The sequence below is a fragment of the Amphiprion ocellaris genome, chromosome 1 (assembly GCF_022539595.1).
Source record: "Amphiprion ocellaris isolate individual 3 ecotype Okinawa chromosome 1, ASM2253959v1, whole genome shotgun sequence".
Taxonomy (NCBI): Eukaryota; Metazoa; Chordata; class Actinopteri; family Pomacentridae; genus Amphiprion; species Amphiprion ocellaris.
In genome coordinates, this window is record NC_072766.1 from 42,122,653 (window position 1) to 42,143,531 (window position 20,879).

A 20,879-nucleotide genomic window follows, 5' to 3' on the forward strand; every position below is an offset into this window, starting at 1 on the left:
AAATAAGAAAAATAAAAGCTCAAAGACTTCCTGAAGCCATTTTTATTCAATCAAACTTAGCCTAAGTGCACATTTCTAAGAAAAACAAGAAGAAAATCTGTAAAAAACAAAACAAAACAAAAAAACAAATACATAAAAATTAAATTAATAGATAAAAATTATCATTACAGTTTTTTTTATTATACTCTAAAAGAACAAATTACTGTGTAAAAATACAGATTTTTATGGATGGTTTTTTTTCGTTTTTGGCCCATTTTTGAAATGATCATGTTTTTTGTGTGAATTTACTAGTTATTTAACACAATCTGTAAAATAGATAAAGAAATAAACACATAAAAATAAAAAAATATACAGAAATTTAAAAAGTAATTAAAGAATGATAGTTTAAAAACACTTAAATAAAAAGACTGTCGGTGGTTTTCATGTTGTGGCTGACTGGAGCAGACTTTACATTTCACATCATAAAAACGTAGAGTTTTTGATGATTTCTCTTAAAAAATCTACACAAATGATCTATGTGACGCAGCGACATTAGTCATTACTCCCTCAGTGCCCCATACTCCCTCAGTACCCCATACTCCCTCAGTACCCCATACTCCCTCAGTACCCCATACTCCCTCAGTGCCCCATACTCCCTCAGTGCCCCATACTCCCTCAGTACCCCATACTCCCTCAGTACCCCATACTCCCTCAGTGCCCCATACTCCCTCAGTGCCCCATACTCCCTCAGTGCCCCATACTCCCTCAGTGCCCCATACTCCCTCAGTTCCCCATACTCCCTCAGTGCCCCATACTCCCTCGGTGCCCCATACTCCCTCGGTGCCCCATACTCCCTCGGTACCCCATACTCCCTCGGTACCCCATACTCCCTCGGTACCCCATACTCCCTCGGTGCCCCATACTCCCTCAGTGCCCCATACTCCCTCAGTGCCCCATACTCCCTCGGTGCCCCATACTCCCTCGGTGCCCCATACTCCCTCGGTGCCCCATACTCCCTCAGTGCCCCATACTCCCTCAGTGCCCCATACTCCCTCAGTGCCCCATACTCCCTCAGTGCCCCATACTCCCTCAGTACCCCATACTCCCTCAGTACCCCATACTCCCTCAGTGCCCCATACTCCCTCAGTGCCCCATACTCCCTCAGTACCCCCATACTCCCTCAGTACCCCATACTCCCTCAGTTCCCCATACTCCCTCAGTTCCCCCCACAGAGCCCCTCGGGGGACACAGTTGTAGACCTTCTCCAGATCCACAAACCACATGTAGACTGGCAGGTCCAACTCCCATGACCCCCTCAGCAGCTCCACAAGAGGAAAGACCTGATCCACGTTCCACGACCAGGACGGAATCCACATTGCTCCTCCTGAATCTGAGGTTCAACTATCGGTTGGAGCCTCCCTTCCAGCACCCTACAGTAAACTTCTCAGGGAGGCTGAGAAGTGTCATACCTGGTAGTTGGAACACACTCTGCGGTCCCCCTTTTGGAAATGGGAACCACCACCCGGCAGTCTTCCATCGGATCCAACTCACCACCAGGTGGTGATCAGTTGACAGCTCTGCTCCTCTCTCTACCTGAGTGTCCGAGACATTCGACCTCAGGTCTGATGATACGACTGTGAAGTCTAGTCATCAGTCAAGCTCAGAAAAAACTGAATGACATAACATGAGAAATGCAGCATCTAGAAAGTAGAAAACCCACAAGATAGAAGCACAAACCTGTACTGAAATAAACTAAACTAAAATTAGACTAGAATAGGTAAAAGTACTGAGGTAGGTTTACCAGGATGAGGTAAATCTGGTATTTTTAGTAGAATCCTGCAGGTTTTGTCTTTATTGAAGCTAAAAAGTGTGATTTTCTGTGTTCCAGCAGCAGCTCCTCAGTGTAAATCTTTCCTGAGTTGCTGCCAACTAGTTGCTCGTCTTAATGCACAAAGAACGCTGTAAAATGTTAACAACCTGCCGCCGTAAATCCAGAACGGACGACTCTCTGTGGAGAAAACGCCGTAAAAAAACGGCTTCAGCGACTCCTGCAGCCTCCAGAGCTCAGCGCTGCTTTTTCTGCTGATTTTAAACAAACGACTCGCCTCAGAAAACAGGTCGCCGCGCTGCGTTCAGGAGCGTCTTCTTTCATTCATTTGCTGCATTCAGGAGCGTCCTCTTTCATGCTGCGTTCAGGAGCTTCTTCTTTCATTCATTTGCTGCATTCAGGAGCGTCTTGTTTCATGCTGCGTTCAGGAGCGTCTTCTTTCATGCTGCGTTCAGGAGCGTCTTCTTTCATGCTGTGTTCAGGAGCTTCTTCTTTCATTCATTTGCTGCATTCAGGAGCGTCTTCTTTCATGCTGCATTCAGGAGCGTCTTCTTTCATGCTGCCTTCAGGAGCGTCTTCTTTCATGCTGCGTTCAGGAGCGTCCTCTTTCATGCTGCGTTCAGGAGCGTCCTCTTTCATGCTGCGTTCAGGAGCGTCTTCTTTCATGCTGCGTTCAGGAGCGTCTTCTTTCATGCTGCGTTCAGGAGCGTCCTCTTTCATGCTGCGTTCAGGAGCGTCCTCTTTCATGCTGCGTTCAGGAGCGTCCTCTTTCATGCTGTGTTCAGGAACACCCTCTTTCATGCTGTGTTCAGGAACACCCTCTTTCATGCTGCGTTCAGGAGCGTCTTCTTTCATGCTGCGATCAGGAGCGTCCTCTTTTATGCTGCGTTCAGGAACGTCCTCTTTCATGCTGCGTTCAGGCGCATCTTCTTTCATGCTATGTTCAGGAGCGTCTTCTTTCATTTATTTGCTGTGTTCAGGAGCGTCTTCTTTCATTTATTTGCTGTGTTCAGGCGCATCTTCTTTCATGCTGTGTTCAGGAGCGTCTTCTTTCATTTATTTGCTGCGTTCAGGAGCATCTTCTTTCATGCTGCTTTCAGGAACGTCCTCTTTCATCAGCTCCACATTCGTATGCGAGTCGAGCGTCGTGTTTTTCTGAGTCTCTGAGCTGTCAGTCCAACCTGACGCTGGATGCAGAATTCATAACGAACCTCAGGAGTTACAGGAAGTTCACTTCAGCTAAGATACTGCAGTAAATACTACATGTACTGATATAAGTGTGTGTATGTATGTATATATATATATATATATATATATATATATATATATATATATATATATATATATATATATGTATGTATAAAATTTTTAAAAATACAAGTATATTTTATACTTTATCTAGTTTTTTACAGATTTAAATACAGTAAATATAATCATGTAAATAATTTATTTTCTAATGTTGGAAAAGAACAAATTCCTCTTTGTTTTGTACAGATTTATGAGTGATCATTATTTCATATTTTTGCATATTTTTAAAAAAAATGTCTAACTTTCCTATATATGATCAATAATTAAACAACACAGGGATAATCTGAGATTTTTTTTACTATTTTTCAGTCAATATGCAATTTTTTTATTTCAAATAATGTCAAATAATTATAACTGATTTAAATGCATTCAGATGCTGCTAAAGAGTTTATTACAGATATTTTTTAAATAAAAAATGTAACAGAAACAGGAGGATTTTTTTTTGCATTTTTGGCCAATTTTTAATATTATCATGTATTTTTTTTTGCTGATTTTACAAGTTATTTAACAAAATCTTTACATAATAAATGAATAAATAAATAAAAATATTAAAAAAATGTAGTTAAAAGGTTTTTAGTAATTTAAGAATACAGTAAAACTCTGTAAAATAACCAAAAATTATGTACGATGAAAATTATGTCAAGTTACTTGCTGTTTTAAATTATAATGTATTTTTTGTGTGTTATTTTACAAATTATATAATTATATAATTATATATATATATATATATATATATATATATAAAATTTTATATTTTTATATATATATATATATATATATAAAAACTTAAAAAAACCTTTTAAAAAACTATAAAAACTTAAAATAATAGTTAAAAACTATAACTATGTTGTGGCTGATGGTGCGGATTTTATATTTCACATCCTAAAAAACTACAGATTTTAATGATTTCTCATAAAAAAACCTGCAGAAATGTTCCATGTGATGCAGCAACTTGATAAGTGGAAGAGAAAAAGTCCAGTTTTATTATTAAAACTGATCCTGGCGAGTTTAAACTTTTACGTTTTGCTCCTTGTGGTCCATCAGAGCCACTCTTTCTGCTGCTGAACGTCTTTATTTCTGCTTTTTCTCGTCCTCCGATGCTGACAGAAGTCATTTATCATCTCCGCCGTACGTTTGTGTCTCGGTGAAATATTACAGCAGGAATGGAGATGTCAGCGGCGCTAATCTGTCTTCTGAACAACGCCGATAAAATGCTTCTATCAGCTGACCGGCATCTCTGCATGTCGGAGGAAAACAGGTTTTATTCTGCAAACATTAATATTAACAAGCGGACACAGTTTGTTCTCTAAAACAGCAGCAGAGCTGACATGTTAAAAGACTCCGAGAGGTAAAAATGTCACATATTTACATGTTCACTTCATGTTATTAGAAATAAAAACCTCTGTTATCTGACGGATTTAAAACCTCTGAGTCAGATCAGATCTTTTCCTTTAATTTGACCAGAAACCTCCACTGTGGTCAAACGTTGCCCTAAAGCAGGAATTCGTTCCCGTCTAATCGAGACATTATCCTCCAGAGTTAAAGTCTTTTTAGCACAAAGTTTATGTGCTGAGCTGCACAGAAATGACTCTAATAAATGATAATTAGAATCATGACCTTGGAAGATATTCTCGGGATCTCATGAACTCTGGGATGTTTGCACACTAAGAGGATTCTGTTGGCAAAATTCTGATCAATTTGAACTGAAAAGTGCTCAAAAGACAGATTTTCTTTTTTCAAAAATCTATAAAATCCCAACATTTATCAAAAAGAATCATCTGATTTTGGGCTTTCCAACAGTCCTTGAACACATCGTACAGAGAAATGTGATATTTTTCATCAAAATCTCATTTAGAAATTCTTCAGAAACGTTTGTGCTAAACCAATTTTGTAAAAAACAAAGAACTCTGCACTTCCTGTTGCAGTTGTGAAGTCATGATATAATCCAGTGCGATCTACATTCAGGTCAAGAAAATTCCGAGTTTTCAGGTTGAACTGCAGGCAGTGTTTCCACAGAGAGACGGAGAGGAAAATCAGAAATCAGCAAAAACTCAAAAATTACATCAACTCACATAAACTGACTCAAAAATGGTCTAAAATGGTGTAAACTTGTCCAGAAAAAATGTTTAAAAATGTCACTAAAAATGATCATCAGAGGAAAATCTAACATCAAAAGTCTGGAGAGACTGAAAACTTTGAAATATTCATGTTCAAAATTACAGAAACCTTAAAAAAAGATTCAAAATATTGCTCAAAACTGACTCAAATTTGTTCAAAATTGCATTTTTAAAAAATGTATTAACCTTTTTTAACCAGGAGAAATCCCACTGAGATTAACAACCTCTTTTATAAGGGAGTCCTGGCCAAGATACACTGAAGGTGTCACAACCTAAAGACTAAATCTGTTTTATTTTCTTCAGAAAATCTTCAAAAAGGACACAAAAAACAACACCAAAAAAGACCGCAAGAGATGCAAAAACACCACAAAAAAAAATGCTGAATCACCACAAAAACAGGTGAAATTATCACAACAGAAACAATAGAAAAAGATGCAAAATTACCACAAAAACACGCAAAATTACCACAAAAAGTACTGGAACTACCCCAAACAGGGCTAAAATATACACAAAAAGATGCAGAATTACCACAAAAAAGTTTTTTGTTTTTATTTTTCGATATTTAACTATTCAAATTGATTTAACCCTCGTGTCGTCCTGCGGGTGAAAATTGACCCCTTTTAAAGTTTGAAAATGTGGAGAAAAAATTTTATTTTCACAGTGAAACTTCTGATGTCCACATTTTCAACAATTTGGGAAACCATTGAACATTTTGTGGTGGAAAAAAAGAAATGTTAAAAATGCTTCTTAAGAACATTCACCCAAAAAAAAATCAACCAAAATCCAGCAAATTTCGCTGGATTTTGGTTGATTTTTATGTGAATGTTCTTAAGAAAATATCAGAAGTTTTGCTGATATATATGGAATCACTTTAGATATTTTTAGGATTTTTTTGGAAGATTTTTACTCATTTTTTGAAAATATTTACAAGAATTTTCTTGCCAAATTTGTGGAATTATTTTTTAAATAAAACTTTTAAGGGAAACTTTAAAGGAATTACTGGAATTTTCTTCCTGAAGGTTTTGCAAATTTTCAGAAATTTGGGAAATTTTTTGCTGAATTTTTGGATTTTTTTTCAGACATGGAAACAATAATTTTTGGTGCCCGTGAATGAGCACAACAGGAGGGTTAAAATTAGTCTAGAAATGATCATGAGAGGAAAACCAAAGCTACTGGATGAATGAATAAATGCAGCATGGCTCAGAAACAGTGAACAGAGCATCTAGTAGTTGGAGATCCATCCAGCATGGTGAAACATCTTTCTACTGATAATGAGCAGAGTAGAGAGGAAAAGTCTGGAGAGGCTGTTAAAGATGGAGAATATCTACAGGATGTGGAAACTAAATCACCACAAAGAGACAAAATCGTCCCAAAGACACATAAAAGAACCAAAATGAGACACAAAACAAGAAAAATGACAGTTTGTAGAGCCTTCATTTTTCCCACTTAGTGGGACTACTTTTCCAACACTAGTGGGCCTCAAAATGTCCAAAATTTCCATTTTAAACCAGTTTTGAATTGTTTTGTTTAAGTTCCAAAGAATTTGGACATTTTTTTTGGTTATTTTGGACAGATTTTAAGTCATTGTTGACAGAGATGAGTAATTATGCAAGTTTTGTGTTTAGACAATATTTACTACACATTAGACACGGAATAGAAGAGAATGCTTTTTATTGTCATTATAAAAACACAATGTACAGCGAAATTTTAAAAATTCTGAGTTCTTTCTCCTTCTTCATCATGATGTGGTTCCACAGAGCTGCAGGACTTTTGATTGCAGAGAAAAATGAATTGAAATTTGTCAGTTTTGTGTCTTTTTGTAACATTTCTGTCTGATTTTTGCAGCTTTTTGTGTCATTTGTGCATCTTTTCATGCTATTTTTGCCTCTTTGTGTCGTTCTGTCATTCTGTTCATTAGGCATTTCTCTGTAGAAAACCAGAGCAGGCAGCAGCACAGTTAGAAACGTTTAAAGGTTCAAACAGACGTCATCGTTTCTGTTGTGTTTCTGACAGCATTTTTTTTTTGTTCCTCCTCAGCGTTGTGTACTGAAGAATGTGCTCATGGACGTTGTGTTTCTCCGGATACCTGCCAGTGTGAACCAGGCTGGGGAGGCCTCGACTGCTCCAGTGGTAAGTACCGCTAATCAGTTAGCATCACGCTAGCTGACTGTTAGCATCATCCTGCCATTCTCCTCTTCTTCTGCTGTTTGCTTTGTGAAGCATGAACCTCGTAGATGCTGGAAACGATGAGTTTGGGTGTTTTTCAGTGAGTTTATCGATTTTCCTTCGTCGCTGTTCTGATGGGTGTGATGCACACCCATCAGAACAGAACCATCACTGCATCCTGTTCTGATGGGGCACCATCACTGCATCCTAGGCTTAGCAGCACTTAGCAGCGGTTGTGTTTCAGCTCAAAAAAAGAGTGTTTTTGACCTTCTGTAGCAGATTAAATGATGATGAGGTGCAGTCAGACCGTTCTTCATCGCTGTGCAAATAGATCTGGTTCTGTGGCTCTAACAGAGAAACTAATGGATCATTTAACAGAAATGAAGTGTTGCTGTGAGTTTGGTTCATACTATTTATCCTGCTTCATCTTTTGCCTCACATTTATGTCCCTATGTCACATATGATGGTCATATTTATGACCATCATATGTGACTCAAACATCCCATGAACACATGTTTACTCCTGGCAGACTTTACAGATTCTTTACAGGTCATATTTATTTGTAATGTATTTAGATTTTTAGTGCCGATAGACGAATCGTAAGTGATCTGCAGTAAAGTTTCTTCTTTTGCTCTCGCTCCATCTTTACATCAGGTTTCATGAAATGCAGCTGTGTAGTTTTTGTGTAATCCTGGATGTTTAAGTGGTGCATAAACAAAGCAAAGCACCGTGGAAATATGTCGACATGACGTGAAAATAGCTTGACATTGTCTGGAAATATCTTGACATACCATGAAAATATCTAACGTTATGGGAAAATATCTTGTCATGTAGAAATATCTCAACATGACATGAAAATATCTTGACATAACATGAAAACATCTCAACATTGTGTGGAAATATCTCGACATGGTGCGAAAATATCCTATGTAACGTTACAATAGCTCAACATAACATGAAACTCTCAACAATGGAACAAGGAAAGTATGTCTTCATAATGTAGAATTATCCTGTCATCCCATATAAACATCTTGTTAAAACTTCAAAATATCTCATCGTGATGAGGAAATATCCTGTCTTGATTCAGAATCAAATATCTGTAAAATAATTGTGTTTTTTCCAGATAATTTTTTTTTTTTTTTTTTTTTAACAAAGAATTGTGTTAAAAGAACAAGTTAAATGCATTAATACAGATTTTTCGATGTGGACATTTTGATAGTTTTGGCCTGTTTTTTTATGGTTAACATGTAAATTTATACCTTTTTTTGTTATTTTACAAGACATTATCTCTAATTTAACAAAGCATAGCAGAAACTCCTTAAAAATTACCTTCAAAACCGTTTTTTCTTTTGCTTCTTCTTTTATTGTGCAAATCAGAGCTTAATGTGCATGAATGAAACCTGCAGCTTTAATAACTGCTGACAGCTTAATGATCACAGATTGACATTTGAAAGCCTCCACGTCGTCTGTCTTTAACCTTCTGCAGCCATAAAAGACACATTTCCCCAGCGAGGCTCGTCTCTGAACTAATCGGTTGTGGGTAAATAAAGGAAAAGTTTAATGAGCCAGAAGGACATCATCGTTTTCCTGCTCGCTGCTCTAAATTCAAGTTTCAGTTCATTTTTAGGCCACAGAAACAGTTTAAAGTGTCTGCAGAGTGGAAAAAACAAGTCATTATATACAGTAGATGCAGACAGAATACAGGCAAACACAAAAACACAAACCTCCCCTGAGTTTAAAAGAAGAAGAAGGTTTGATGTTCTGCACAATCTGAAGGTGAATAAAGTGAAAGCTGTCAGCTGTAAAATCTGAGGCCAAACCAATAAAATCTTCCAGAACCGATCAGATTGATGTCAAAAGTTTTACAGTTAAATTTCCCAGACGGCAGCTGTCTCATGTTTAATATTAAAGGGTTTAAATTCTCCTCCAGTCAAAGTGAGCTGTGAAGGAAACAAAGTGAACTTTACTGCAGAGAAATAAAACCTACCGTCAGAGCTGCTTCTTTACAAACTGACTCTGACTTCCTGTTTAGTTCTGTAGAATCACACATCAGTTTCATTTACAACATCTAAATATTGGGATAACGATTTGTTGTACACATTATTGCAGTGTTGTAGCATGAAGATATGTTGTTCTAATTTGAAAATGTCTCGGTGCAGCATGAAAATAAGTTCAGATGTAAAAATATCTCATCACAATGTGCAAATATCTTGTTACAGCATGAAAATATCTTGAAATAGCGTGAAAAACATCTTGTTAATGCATGAAAACTTCTCATTATTAAATGTGAATATCTTGTGATGTGAACACATCTTGTTATTACGAGAAAATATATTAGAATTTGAAAATATATGTCGTGAAAATGTCATAATGGCGTGAAAATATATTTTAATTTGAAAATATATGTCATATAAATGCAAAAATATCTCAACATAACATGAAAATATTTCAACATTATGTGAAAATATCTAGTTAAAACAAGGAAATATCTCGACAACATGAAAGTACTTCTACATAGTGTGAAAATATCTCAACATCATGTGGAAATATTTCATTTAGACATGAAAATACCTTATCATGCAAAACAATCGCAACACCTGAAAATATCTTGACATTGTGTGGAAATATTTTGTTTTAACATGAAAATATCTCAACATAACATGAAAATATCTTGACAAAATGTGAAAATATCTCGACATAATGTGCAAATATCTTTTCTTGCAACATAAAGATATCTTGAAATAACATGAAAAACATCTTGATAATGCATGAAAACTTCTCATAATTACATGTAAATATCTTGTTATTACGAGAAAATATATTAGAATTTGAAAATATATGTCATGAAAATGTCATAATGTGAAAATATCTTGACAGCGTGAAAATGTTTCAACATTATGGGAAAATATCTTGACATCATGTGGAAATATTTCATTAAGACATGAAAATACCTCAACATCATTCAAAGCAATTGCAACAAAACCTGACAATATCTTGAAATTATGTACAAATATCTTGACATAACATGAAAATATCTTGGCATTATTTTCAAAATATGTTGACGTAACATGAAAATATCTCAACATTATGTGCAAGTATTTTGTTTAACCATTAAAATATATCTCAACATAACATGAAAATATCTCGACATCATGTGGAAAAGTCTTTAAAAATGAAAATATCTCAACATAACATGAAAGTTTCTTGACATAATGGGAAAATATCTTAACATAATGTGAAAATATCTCGACATACCAATGACATGAAAATATTGCAACATAATGTGAAAATATCTTGCCATGATGTGAAAAGATTCAACATCGTGGAAAAATCTCAACAGTCTATGGAACTATCTTGACATCATGTGGAAATATCTTCTTTAAAAGTGAAAAAATCTTGACATAACATGAAAGTACCTTGAAATAGCATGAAAATATCTTAACATAATATGAAAATTTCTCGACATTACGTTAAAATATCTTAACATAATGTGAAAATATCTTGTTTAAACATGAAAATATACTGACGTACAATGAAAGTATTTTCATTTTGTTACAACCTCAAAATATCTCTTCATGATGAGAAAATATTGTCTTGATGCAAAAATATATTGTTAGTACTTGAAAATATCTCACCATGATGCAAAATTATCTCATCATAGTGATAAAATATTTCACCATAGCACAAAAATATCTTATTAAAACTTCTAAATATTTCATCATGACGTGACAATACCTCGTCTTGATGTAGGATTATCTCATTTTAATGTGAAAATACCTTGTTATAACTTAAAAATGACATATTTAACACAAAAATATTTCATTATAACAGAAAAATATATTGTTAAAACCTTTCAATATCTCATCATAGCATGAAAATATCTCGTTTAACATGAAAATATTTCATCATAATGCAACAATATCTTGTCACTCCATTCAAATATCTTGTTGAAATCCCAAAATATCTCACCTTGACGAAAAAATATCTTGTCTTGATACAAAATTATTTTGTCTAATTGTAAAAATATCTCGTTAAAACCTTAAAATATCGCATCATAACGTGAAAATATCTCATTTACCGTCAAAATATTTCATCACAATGAAAAAATATCTCGTTAAAACCTCAAAATATCTCGTAGCGTGAAAATATCTTGTTGATCATGAAAATATTTCATCATAATGTAAAAATATTTAGTTTAAACCTCAAAATATTTCATCATAGCATGAAAATATCTTGTTACAATATGAAAAAATCTTGATATAACTTGAAGTGATCTCATCATCGTGTGAAAATATTTTGTTATATTGTGAAAGCATCTTGCTATGACCTGAAAATATCTCATCATAACATGAAAATATCCGATTTAACACGAACATAATTCATCATAGTGTAAAAATATCTCATTATTCTCTGAAAATACACGTTCTGTGGTGAAGAAGTTTTGCTGCGGTCCAGTTTAAAGCCTCAGCCTGAGGCCACTATGAGGGGATTTGGGGTCTATCGACTCCTGATGAGTCCTTCAGCCCTTCAGCCCCTTGTTCTATTGGACCGCTCGTCTGTTTACCTGCTTTTATTGCTGCTTTTGGACCGAAGGGACCGAAGTCGAACCATTGGGGGTTAAATAAATCCAGCAGGAAGGAAGGAGTATCGAGCTGCACTAATGTCGCTGTTTAAGGAGGTAAACACGAGCAAACGGCTTCGCTTCTGGAAGTTCATCTGATTCCACCTCCGTCCTTCTGCTTGTGTTTGTTTCATGTGAAGCTGCATGAAGTCGCTCTGCAGATAAAAACACATTTTCACATGAATCTGTCGCCTGTTAGAGAAAAGATTCCTGAGGAAAGCAGGTTATTGGTTCAGAGGAAATGAGTCCCACCGTTTGTTCTGAGAGCCTCCATGATTTTATCAGTTTATCTATTAGAGGCTTCAGGTGAGTCAGAGGGTTTCCTGCGTCCTGATTGGTCGACTGAGGTGGAAGCTCGTTAGTCTGAACGCTTCACGCCGACCCGATGACAAACAGTTCAGTAATTATCCTCCTACGAGACAAAGTCCAGCTGAGATCTGCTGATTAGAGTCACAAAAACGAACAGACAAACTAGAAGTTCATTTTATGTGTCAGGAAATAATGTCAGCACAGATTTTAGCGCCCTCTGGTTGTTTTTATGCAGAAAATGGACCTTTCTTTGGTGCAGTTATGGTGTTTGTGGCGTGATTTTAGCACAAATTGAAGAGAAATGGTGAAAACAAAAGGAAATGTCTATAAAATCATTATATTTCTGAAGAGATAATCAAAGTTCACCTGCGAAAATTTTAAAAATCTTGCAAAAGTAAGGGGAAAATGTAGCAGAAAAAATATGTTTAAGTTCCCAACCTGTAAAATACAACGATGAAAAAACAGAGATATCTGGAAAATAGTTACAATAGTTCATTCACAAATAACAAATTTATAGACATACCATGAAAATATCTCAACATAACATAAAATATCTCAACACAACATTAAAATATCTCAATACAACATTAAAATATCTCGGGGTAACATGAAAAAATTTCAATATAACATGAAAATACTTTGTCATTACATGCACATATCTTGACATAACGTGAACATATCTCAATATAACTTGAAAATATCTTGACATAGCATGAAAATATCTCAAGGTAACATGAAAATATTAAAATATCTCAACATAACAGACAATATCTCCACATGACATGAAAATATCTTGACAAAACATGAAAATATCTCATTATATGCAAATATCTTGACAATGTGAAAATATCTCAATATGACATAAAATATCTCAATATAACATAAAATATCTTGATATAAAATGAAAATATCTCAATGTAACATGTAAATATATCAACATAACATTAAAATATCTCAACATAACATGAATATATTTCAATATAACATGAAAATATCTTGACAAAACATGATAATATTTCAATATAACATGAAAATATTTCAATGTAACATGAAAATATCTCAATATAACATGAAAATATCTCATAATATGAACTGAACAAATCTTTATTTTTGCAGTTTATTTGAAGCATCACTTCCTTCATTCTGAGTCAGATTTCATTTTTAGGAGCCGCTGTTCCATTTAAATACTTTCTGCGTTTTTGTAACTGTGGTCTTTGAGTTCTGTTTAAATATTTCCAACTCTGTGAACAAACCTGAGGATTCCTGAGTTTCTTTCCAGTGGAACCAACCAGCTTAAGCAGGAAGCTGCTTCAGTAATTCCTCCGCCAGCAGCTTTAAACTCTGAGAGGACAGATGAGGAAGGACAAAGTAAAGACGATGAGGATGAAGGAGATGATGAGGAATCAGATAGAGAGGAAGAACTGCAGAGATGACAAAGATTCTTAACGAGTAGAATCAAATCTGTGCTCCGACACTTTAGGAGAGAATCATTGTGATCAGCAGGATTATTGGGACTAGAGTTTAGTTAATTCTGCTGCTGTTTGCTTTATTTTATTAAAATAAAACATGAAATAGGAAATCAGTGTGTTAAATATCTGACTGAAACATCTCAAGATTTAGTTTCACGAAAAATTCTCTGGATTGAGGGGTCCTGAACCAATGGAACCAGTGGAACCAATAGAACCAATGGAACCAGTGGAACCAATAGAACCAATGGAACCAATAGAACCAACGGAACCAATGGAACCAATAGAACCAACGGAACCAATGGAACCAACGGAGCCAATAGAACCAATGGAACCAATAGAACCAACGGAACCAATAGAACCAATGGAACCAATAGAACCAATGGAACCAATAGAACCAACGGAACTAATAGAACCAATGGAACCAATAGAACCAATAGAACCAATGGAACCAATAGTGTCTCTCTGTGGTTGTTTAGTTTCTATTTATGGTTGTTTTGTGTCTCTTTGTGGTTGTTTTGTGTTTTTTTGTCATTTTGCATCTGTTTGTGGTTGTTTTGCATCTGTTTGTGGTTGTTTTGTGTCTCTCTGGTTGATTTGTGTCTTTTTGTCGTTGTTTTGTGTCTCTGTGGTTGTTTTGTGTCTCTGGGATGTTTCTCTTTGTGGTCATTTTGTGTCTCTTTGTGGTTGTTTTGTGTCTCTGTGGTTGTTTTGTGTCTTTTTGTTGTTGATTTTCAGGTTTTCTTATTGTTATATATATTCTATCAGAGTAGTGTTGTTGGTATTTTGTCGTCTCTGCGGTCTATTGTGTGTTTTTAACCTGACATGCCTCCGTTTCGCTGTTTCTTGCGGTAAATGTCACCGGGGTTCAGTCAGCTCCCAGGCGGCTGAAGGAGGCGACACTTTAATTCCAGCCAGCTGCAGGAAGTGACCTGGTGAACACAAAGGATTATGGGTAGTTGACCTCGCCACTCTGCCGGCTCCTGTGGGGGGAAGTCGGGTTGGAGTTCACGAACCCGGAGAGCAGCGGCGAGGTTTCTCTCTGCAGCTCAGGACTCCATTAGTTTCCATGGAAACGGGACTTTAAATGAACTCTGCTTTTAGCTGACGAGGTTCAGAGTTTCCTCCTGGAGCTGGAAATGTACGAATCACAGAAAAAGAGTTTAAAAATGTTTAAAATGAAGTTGGTCTGGCATTCAGTAGCTTCAGGAAGAGAGAAACAACATGTTTGCAATTTAAAAGCTTGATCTGAATCATTAAATTAGTTGTGGTTGTTTTTAGTCTCTTTTATGGTCATCTGTGCCTCTTTGTGGTTGTTTTGTGCCTATCTGTGTGTCTTTTTGGCCACTTTTTGGTGGTGTAATGTCTCTTTGCATCTCTATTGTCGATCGGTGCTTCCTTTTGGTCATTTTGTGTCTGTCTTTGGTCAAAATGAATTTTTGTTTATTTCTTTTGTGCTTCTATGTGACAGTTTTGTGTCTCTTTGTGGTAATTTTTCCTCTTTGTGGTCAATTTATGTTTATTTATAATCTTTTTAATCTCTTTGTGGTCGTTTATGCATCTGTTTGTGGTAATTTTGTGCCTTTTTGGAGTTGTTTTGCATCTGTTTGTGGTCGATATGTATCATTTTGTGTTGCTTTCTGTGTCTTTTTGGAAATTTGTGCATCTCATTGGGGGGGTTTAATGTCTCTGCGTCTCTTTGTGATGGTTTTGCATCTTTTTGTGGTGGTTTTGTGTCTCTTTGTGGTGGATTGGTGCTTCTTTTTGGTCAAAATGAGTCTACATGGCCATTTTGCATCTCTTTGTGGCTGTTTTGCATCTCTTTTGGGGGCGTTTTGGAACTGTGGTCATTTTTTGTCTCCATTTGTGGTGATTTTGTGCCTCTTTTTGGTAATTTTTTGTTTATTTGTAATCATTTTGTGCCTCTTTATGGTGATTTTGTGCATTTTGGGAGTTGTTTTGCGTCTCTTTGTGGTCATTTTGCATCTCTTTTGATCATTTTGTGCTTCTTTATGATGATTTTGCATCTTTTTGTCGTGGTTTTGTGACCATTTGTGGTCATTTTTTGTCTGTGATCATCTGGGCCTCTTTTAGATCATTTTGTGCTTCTTTGTGATCAGTTTATGACTGTTTTTGGTCATTTTATGTCTCCTTTGGGTCATTTTTTGTCTTGTTGAGGTTGTTTGCATCTCCCTGTGGTTGATTTGTGTTTATTTGTAGTCATTTTGTGCTGCTTTGGAGTGTGTTTGTTTTGTGTCTATTTGTGTGTCTTTTTGGTCATTTGCACGTCTCCTTTTGGTGGCGTAATTTCTCTCTGCATCTCTTTGTAGTCAATTTATTCAAAATGAGTTATGAGGTCAATTCGTGTCTGTTTTTGGATGTTTTCCATCCGTTTGTGGTCATTTTGTGTCTTTTTGGTGTCATTTTGTGTCTCTTTGTAATGGTTTTGCATCTCTTTTTGGTAATTTTCTGTCTCTTTTTGGCCATTTTGCATCTCTCTTGGGTCGTTTTGTTTTTATTTATGATCATTTTGCATCTTTTTGTGATGGTTTTGCCTCTTTTTGGCAATTTTCTTTTTCTTTTTGGCTATTTTGCATCTCTTTAGAGTCATTTTATATCTTTTTTGATCATTTTCTGTCTCTTTTTGGCTGTTTGTGGTCATTTTGTACCTATTTGAGATCATTTTGTGTCTCTTTGTAATGGTTTTACATCTTTTTTTGGTAATTTTTTGTCTCTTTTTTATGTTTCTTAGTGATCATTTTGCATGTCTTTGCGGTCATTTGTGTCTCTGGTCGTTTTCTGTCTCTTTTTGGATGTTTTGCATGTGTTTGTGGCCATTTTGTTCCTTTTTGGGGTCATTTTGTGTCACTTTGTAATGGTTTTGCATCTTTTTTCGGTCGTTTTGTGTTTATTTATGATCATTTTACATCTCTTAGTGGTCATTTCGTGTCTCTTTGCCCTCATACGTCGAGCTTCTCCTCTTTTGTTCCTGATCTTCTCAACATGTTGATGTTGGGTGGGTTTGTTGAGTCAGATGTGGGAGCCGCTGCTCTCCAGACTCTAACTATCAGAGCAGCGTTCATGCAGAGGAAACATGCAAACACACAGAACCACGACAACAGAAGCCTTGTGAGCAGCAGAACGGCAGGTGGGCAGACATTCAGCCGTTAGAGCTGCTTTCCTGTCCTGGCGTCGCTGCTGTTAAACCCGTCAAGGTGTTGAGAGCACAAAGCCTCTCCGGTTTCCTCCTCGTCTTATCTCTCAGCGCCACTCTGCAGCTCCACGGCTTCCTCGCATCCATCCATACTCGGCTCCCGCTTCTGATTTGTGTTTGTTTCCCGACACCTTTTTACCACCGACTTCATTCATCATCTCACAGTTTATATTCTGTATCTCCTCCAGAGCAGATAGGAATAAATAAAGAGTATTTATGGACCGACGACGTCACCGACGCAGATTAGATCTACGGAGGCCAAAGTCACCAAGAACGAAGCGAACATTAAACACAGCAGCTACACAAAAAATAACACTTCTTTTATTTAAGTAACACACAATGTTTAAAGTTTAAATAATAAAGTACGTTTTGTGTTTCTTTGTGGTTGTTTTGTGCCTCTTTGTGGTTTTGTGTCTCTTTGTGGTTGTTTTGTGTCTCTGTGGTTATTTTGTTTCTCTTTGTGATCATTTTGTGTCTCTTTGGTTGTTTTGTGTCTCTTTGTGGTTGTTAAGAAGAAAATACTTCTTTTATTTAAGTAACACAGAACGCTTAAATTTTTAATAATAAACAACAATAAGCTGCGTTTTTAGCTAATTTTTCTTCACTGTGGTTCATCTTTCACTACAGTAGAAACAGAACAACGTTAAGGAGAAAAATCTCAGAGCTAATAATATTTTTGCATCAATCTTTTTTAAGTTCTAACAACTTTTAATAATATTATGTTCAACCAAGATACATAAAGTTAGAGGAATTAATTTTTACTCAGCATAAACACGAGTATTTAAGTAGATTCCTCACTAAAACACCAACCTTGTGTATAAACGGTGTTAATTTATTTAAATGTGTGTTTTATGATATTGAAAATACCTGGAATCAGCCTGTAGAACATTTTGTCCACAGCTAATACCAACACTTCTGGAGATAATTTCTTCCAGTTCTCTCTGAATTTTCCTCACTTGACACTTTGTCTCAGCTGCATCATTCATGACTTTCTTATTTTGTCATGGAGTTCAGAATTTTTTATTTTTTACAGAATCTTGTTAAATTAAACTGTTAATTTTTGGCAGATTTCTGAATGAAACACGTGGAATAAAATTATGTTCATCTTCTTACACGTGGTGGGTTCAGGGACCGTCGGAAAGTTCGCGATCCGACAGTTCTTTCTGCTTTTATGGTTTAATAAAAGACGGCGTGTTTTTCTAACCTGCTGGTGGGTTTTACTCTGAGAGATCTGAACTCAAGTCCACTTAGGCTCCTGGAGAGCTTTCAGCTGCGTATCCTGGCCTTCATCATGAGCAGAGAACATATTTATTGCTCAAACGTTCTGCTCTTTATCCACATAATGCATCTAAACTCATGTTTCTGAAGGACTCTGGTGGTTATTCAGTGGAATAGATTCATTCCTGAACTATAATAGCTCCTTTTTTCTCTCAATAGTTTTCAGTTTAAATCATTTTTATTAGCGCTGTGTCTGTTTGTGGTTGTTTTGTGTCTCTCTGTTGTTATTTTGTGTCTCTGATTGTTTTGTGTCTCTTTGTGGTAGTTTTGTGTTTTGTTTCTTTGTTGTGTTGTGTGTTTCTGTGGTTGTTTTGTGTCTCTTTGTGTTTGTTTTGTGTCTCTTCGTGGTTGTTTTATGTCTCTTTGTGGTTGTTTTATGTCTCTTTGTGGTTTTGTTTTGTGCTTTTTTTAAGTTGTGTTTTTGTTTTGTTTGTCTATTTGTGCATCTTTGTGGTCGTTTTGTGTTTTTTTGTGGTTGTTTTGTCTGTTTTTGTGGTTGTTGGGTGCATTTTTAAAGTTGTTTTGTGTCTTAGTGCATCTTTGTGGTTATTTTGTGTCTTCTTGTGTGAACAATGTTTCCAATTTCAATAATTTAAATCAGTAATTTTCATTATTCTGCAGCTGTGCGTGTATCTAAAGTGATAAAAACAGGTTCCTTGAAGGACTTTAGAAAGTGTGAAGCGTCAGCGTTTGGACCTTTTGCTTCGTGGTGTTTGGTAAATGAGCTGTGGGAGGAAACCAGCGTGGGCTTTGGGAGGTTAAGTTCCTCCGTGGGAGTCGAGGAGCTTCGATTCTTTCAGAGCCAGACGTGACATGTTTCTGGAAGTTTTCAATCCCCGGAGGAGCGACTGGAAGGTCGTCCCTCCTCCGGGAGACAAGAGGCGGCAAAGTCAAGACCGACGGAGGAAATGGAGGAGGAAGAAGCAGCTGATAGACTCAATGTGAGACCGAAGCCTCCTGGGAGCAGCAGCACCAGATTACCTCCTCACAATTAGGACCCATTTAGGTTTTATCTGGGAGGCCGAGGAGTTCAAGGACACAATCCTGCTGCTGGAAAACGTTTAGCTCACCTGAACCAGACAGCACATTAGTGGAGGGAATTATGGGATGGAAGGAGTCTTTATGGGCCTGAAACGTCCTCCTGCAAAGTCACACATGTCCCTCAGAAGCTGCTGCTTCGTTTCTTTCATCCAAACATCACTTTCTGCACAACGCATGAGAGACACCAAACTACCACAAAGAGACGCAAAACGACCACAAAGAGACACAAAACGACCACAAAGAGACACAAAACGACCACAAAGAGACACAAAACGACCACAAAGAGACACAAAATGACCACAAAGAGGCGCAAACGACCACAAAGAGACACAAAATGACCACAAAGAGACACAAAATGATGAAGCAGAGGCATTTAACAAACAACAAAGAGATGCAAAACAACCACATCATATTTTATCTTTATATTTGACAATAACTGAACTCTAATTCAACAGATTGAGCTAAAACCAGATTTTTAGTTGATCTAGTAACAGAACTTTCATCCATAAATCATGCAGCCTTTAAACATTTTGAATAAATTAAAATAAATTAATTCAGAATAAATGCAGAAACGTTCTGTTGAAGCTCCACTCTGTTGTGTTTGTTGTGTTTGTTGTGTTGCCTGAGCAGCCGGCTGGTTTCCCATGATGCCGAGCGTCTGGGAGGTTAATGGATGTCAGCAGGAACCTTTGGAGGGTCTCAGAGGACATTGATCTGGTCCTGAGAGGAGATTAGAGATGTTCATGTCTTTAAAACATGCTGCTGTTATTCGTTTATCACGTCTAATTCATCTGTATTTATCACATCTAATGAATCTGTACAGTAACCGAGCAGAAAAACAAACATCAACCTACATTTATTTACCTTTAAATCCACACGGAGAAGCTTTTATCCCCTCGGTTTTTAAAATAAATAGGGTTGTAAACAGGGGTGAAAGTAGATTTTTTTTTTTTGCTGGTACTATAGATAAATTGAAAAATCATGATATATATATATATATATATATATATATATATATATATATATATATATATATATATATATATATATATATATATATATTATAATTTTAATTCATCAAATACATTTATTGATTTAAAAAGTCTAGTCAGTTATGTAAACAGGCTTTTATTTGTAGTGCAACAATGCAACAATGTAAACGTGTGTGAGCGAGACAGACGCCCACGGAGAATGAACGCTTTGTCATGGCTTATTATCCTACGGTTGCAAGCAAAAATAATCTCGTGTTTGAAATTTACGTAGGAAATAAAGTGCTTAATGTTTTAGGCTTCATGCTTTAGCATCACTTTTTTGTGTTCACGAGTACGATTCGCACGGGTCGCGGGATCCGCGGCCGGTTCACTGTTTGAGCTGGCAGCTCATCTCCCGTGATCTCCGTACCACGCCGTTCCGGGACCTAAACTCTTACCGGAACGCCGTTCCGGACCGTACCGGCTTACTTTCACCCCTGGTTGTAAACAAAAGAATCAACAGACCACCACTAGAAATAATGTCCACATCAATAATATATATATATATATATATATATATA

At 36.3% G+C, this 20,879-nt stretch overlaps 1 protein-coding gene across 3 annotated transcripts in view; it reads left to right on the plus strand.

Moving 5' to 3' along the window:
- The window catches only part of LOC111567996 (multiple epidermal growth factor-like domains protein 11), a 174,304-nt gene that overhangs the window by 68,231 nt on the left and 85,194 nt on the right, over positions 1–20,879 (plus strand). For all 3 annotated transcript variants that reach the window (XM_055012030.1, XM_055012035.1, XM_055012037.1), the window contains exon 6: positions 7,270–7,362. In XM_055012030.1, the coding sequence (XP_054868005.1) occupies positions 7,270–7,362 (93 nt within the window). The remainder of the gene's footprint in view (positions 1–7,269; positions 7,363–20,879) is intronic.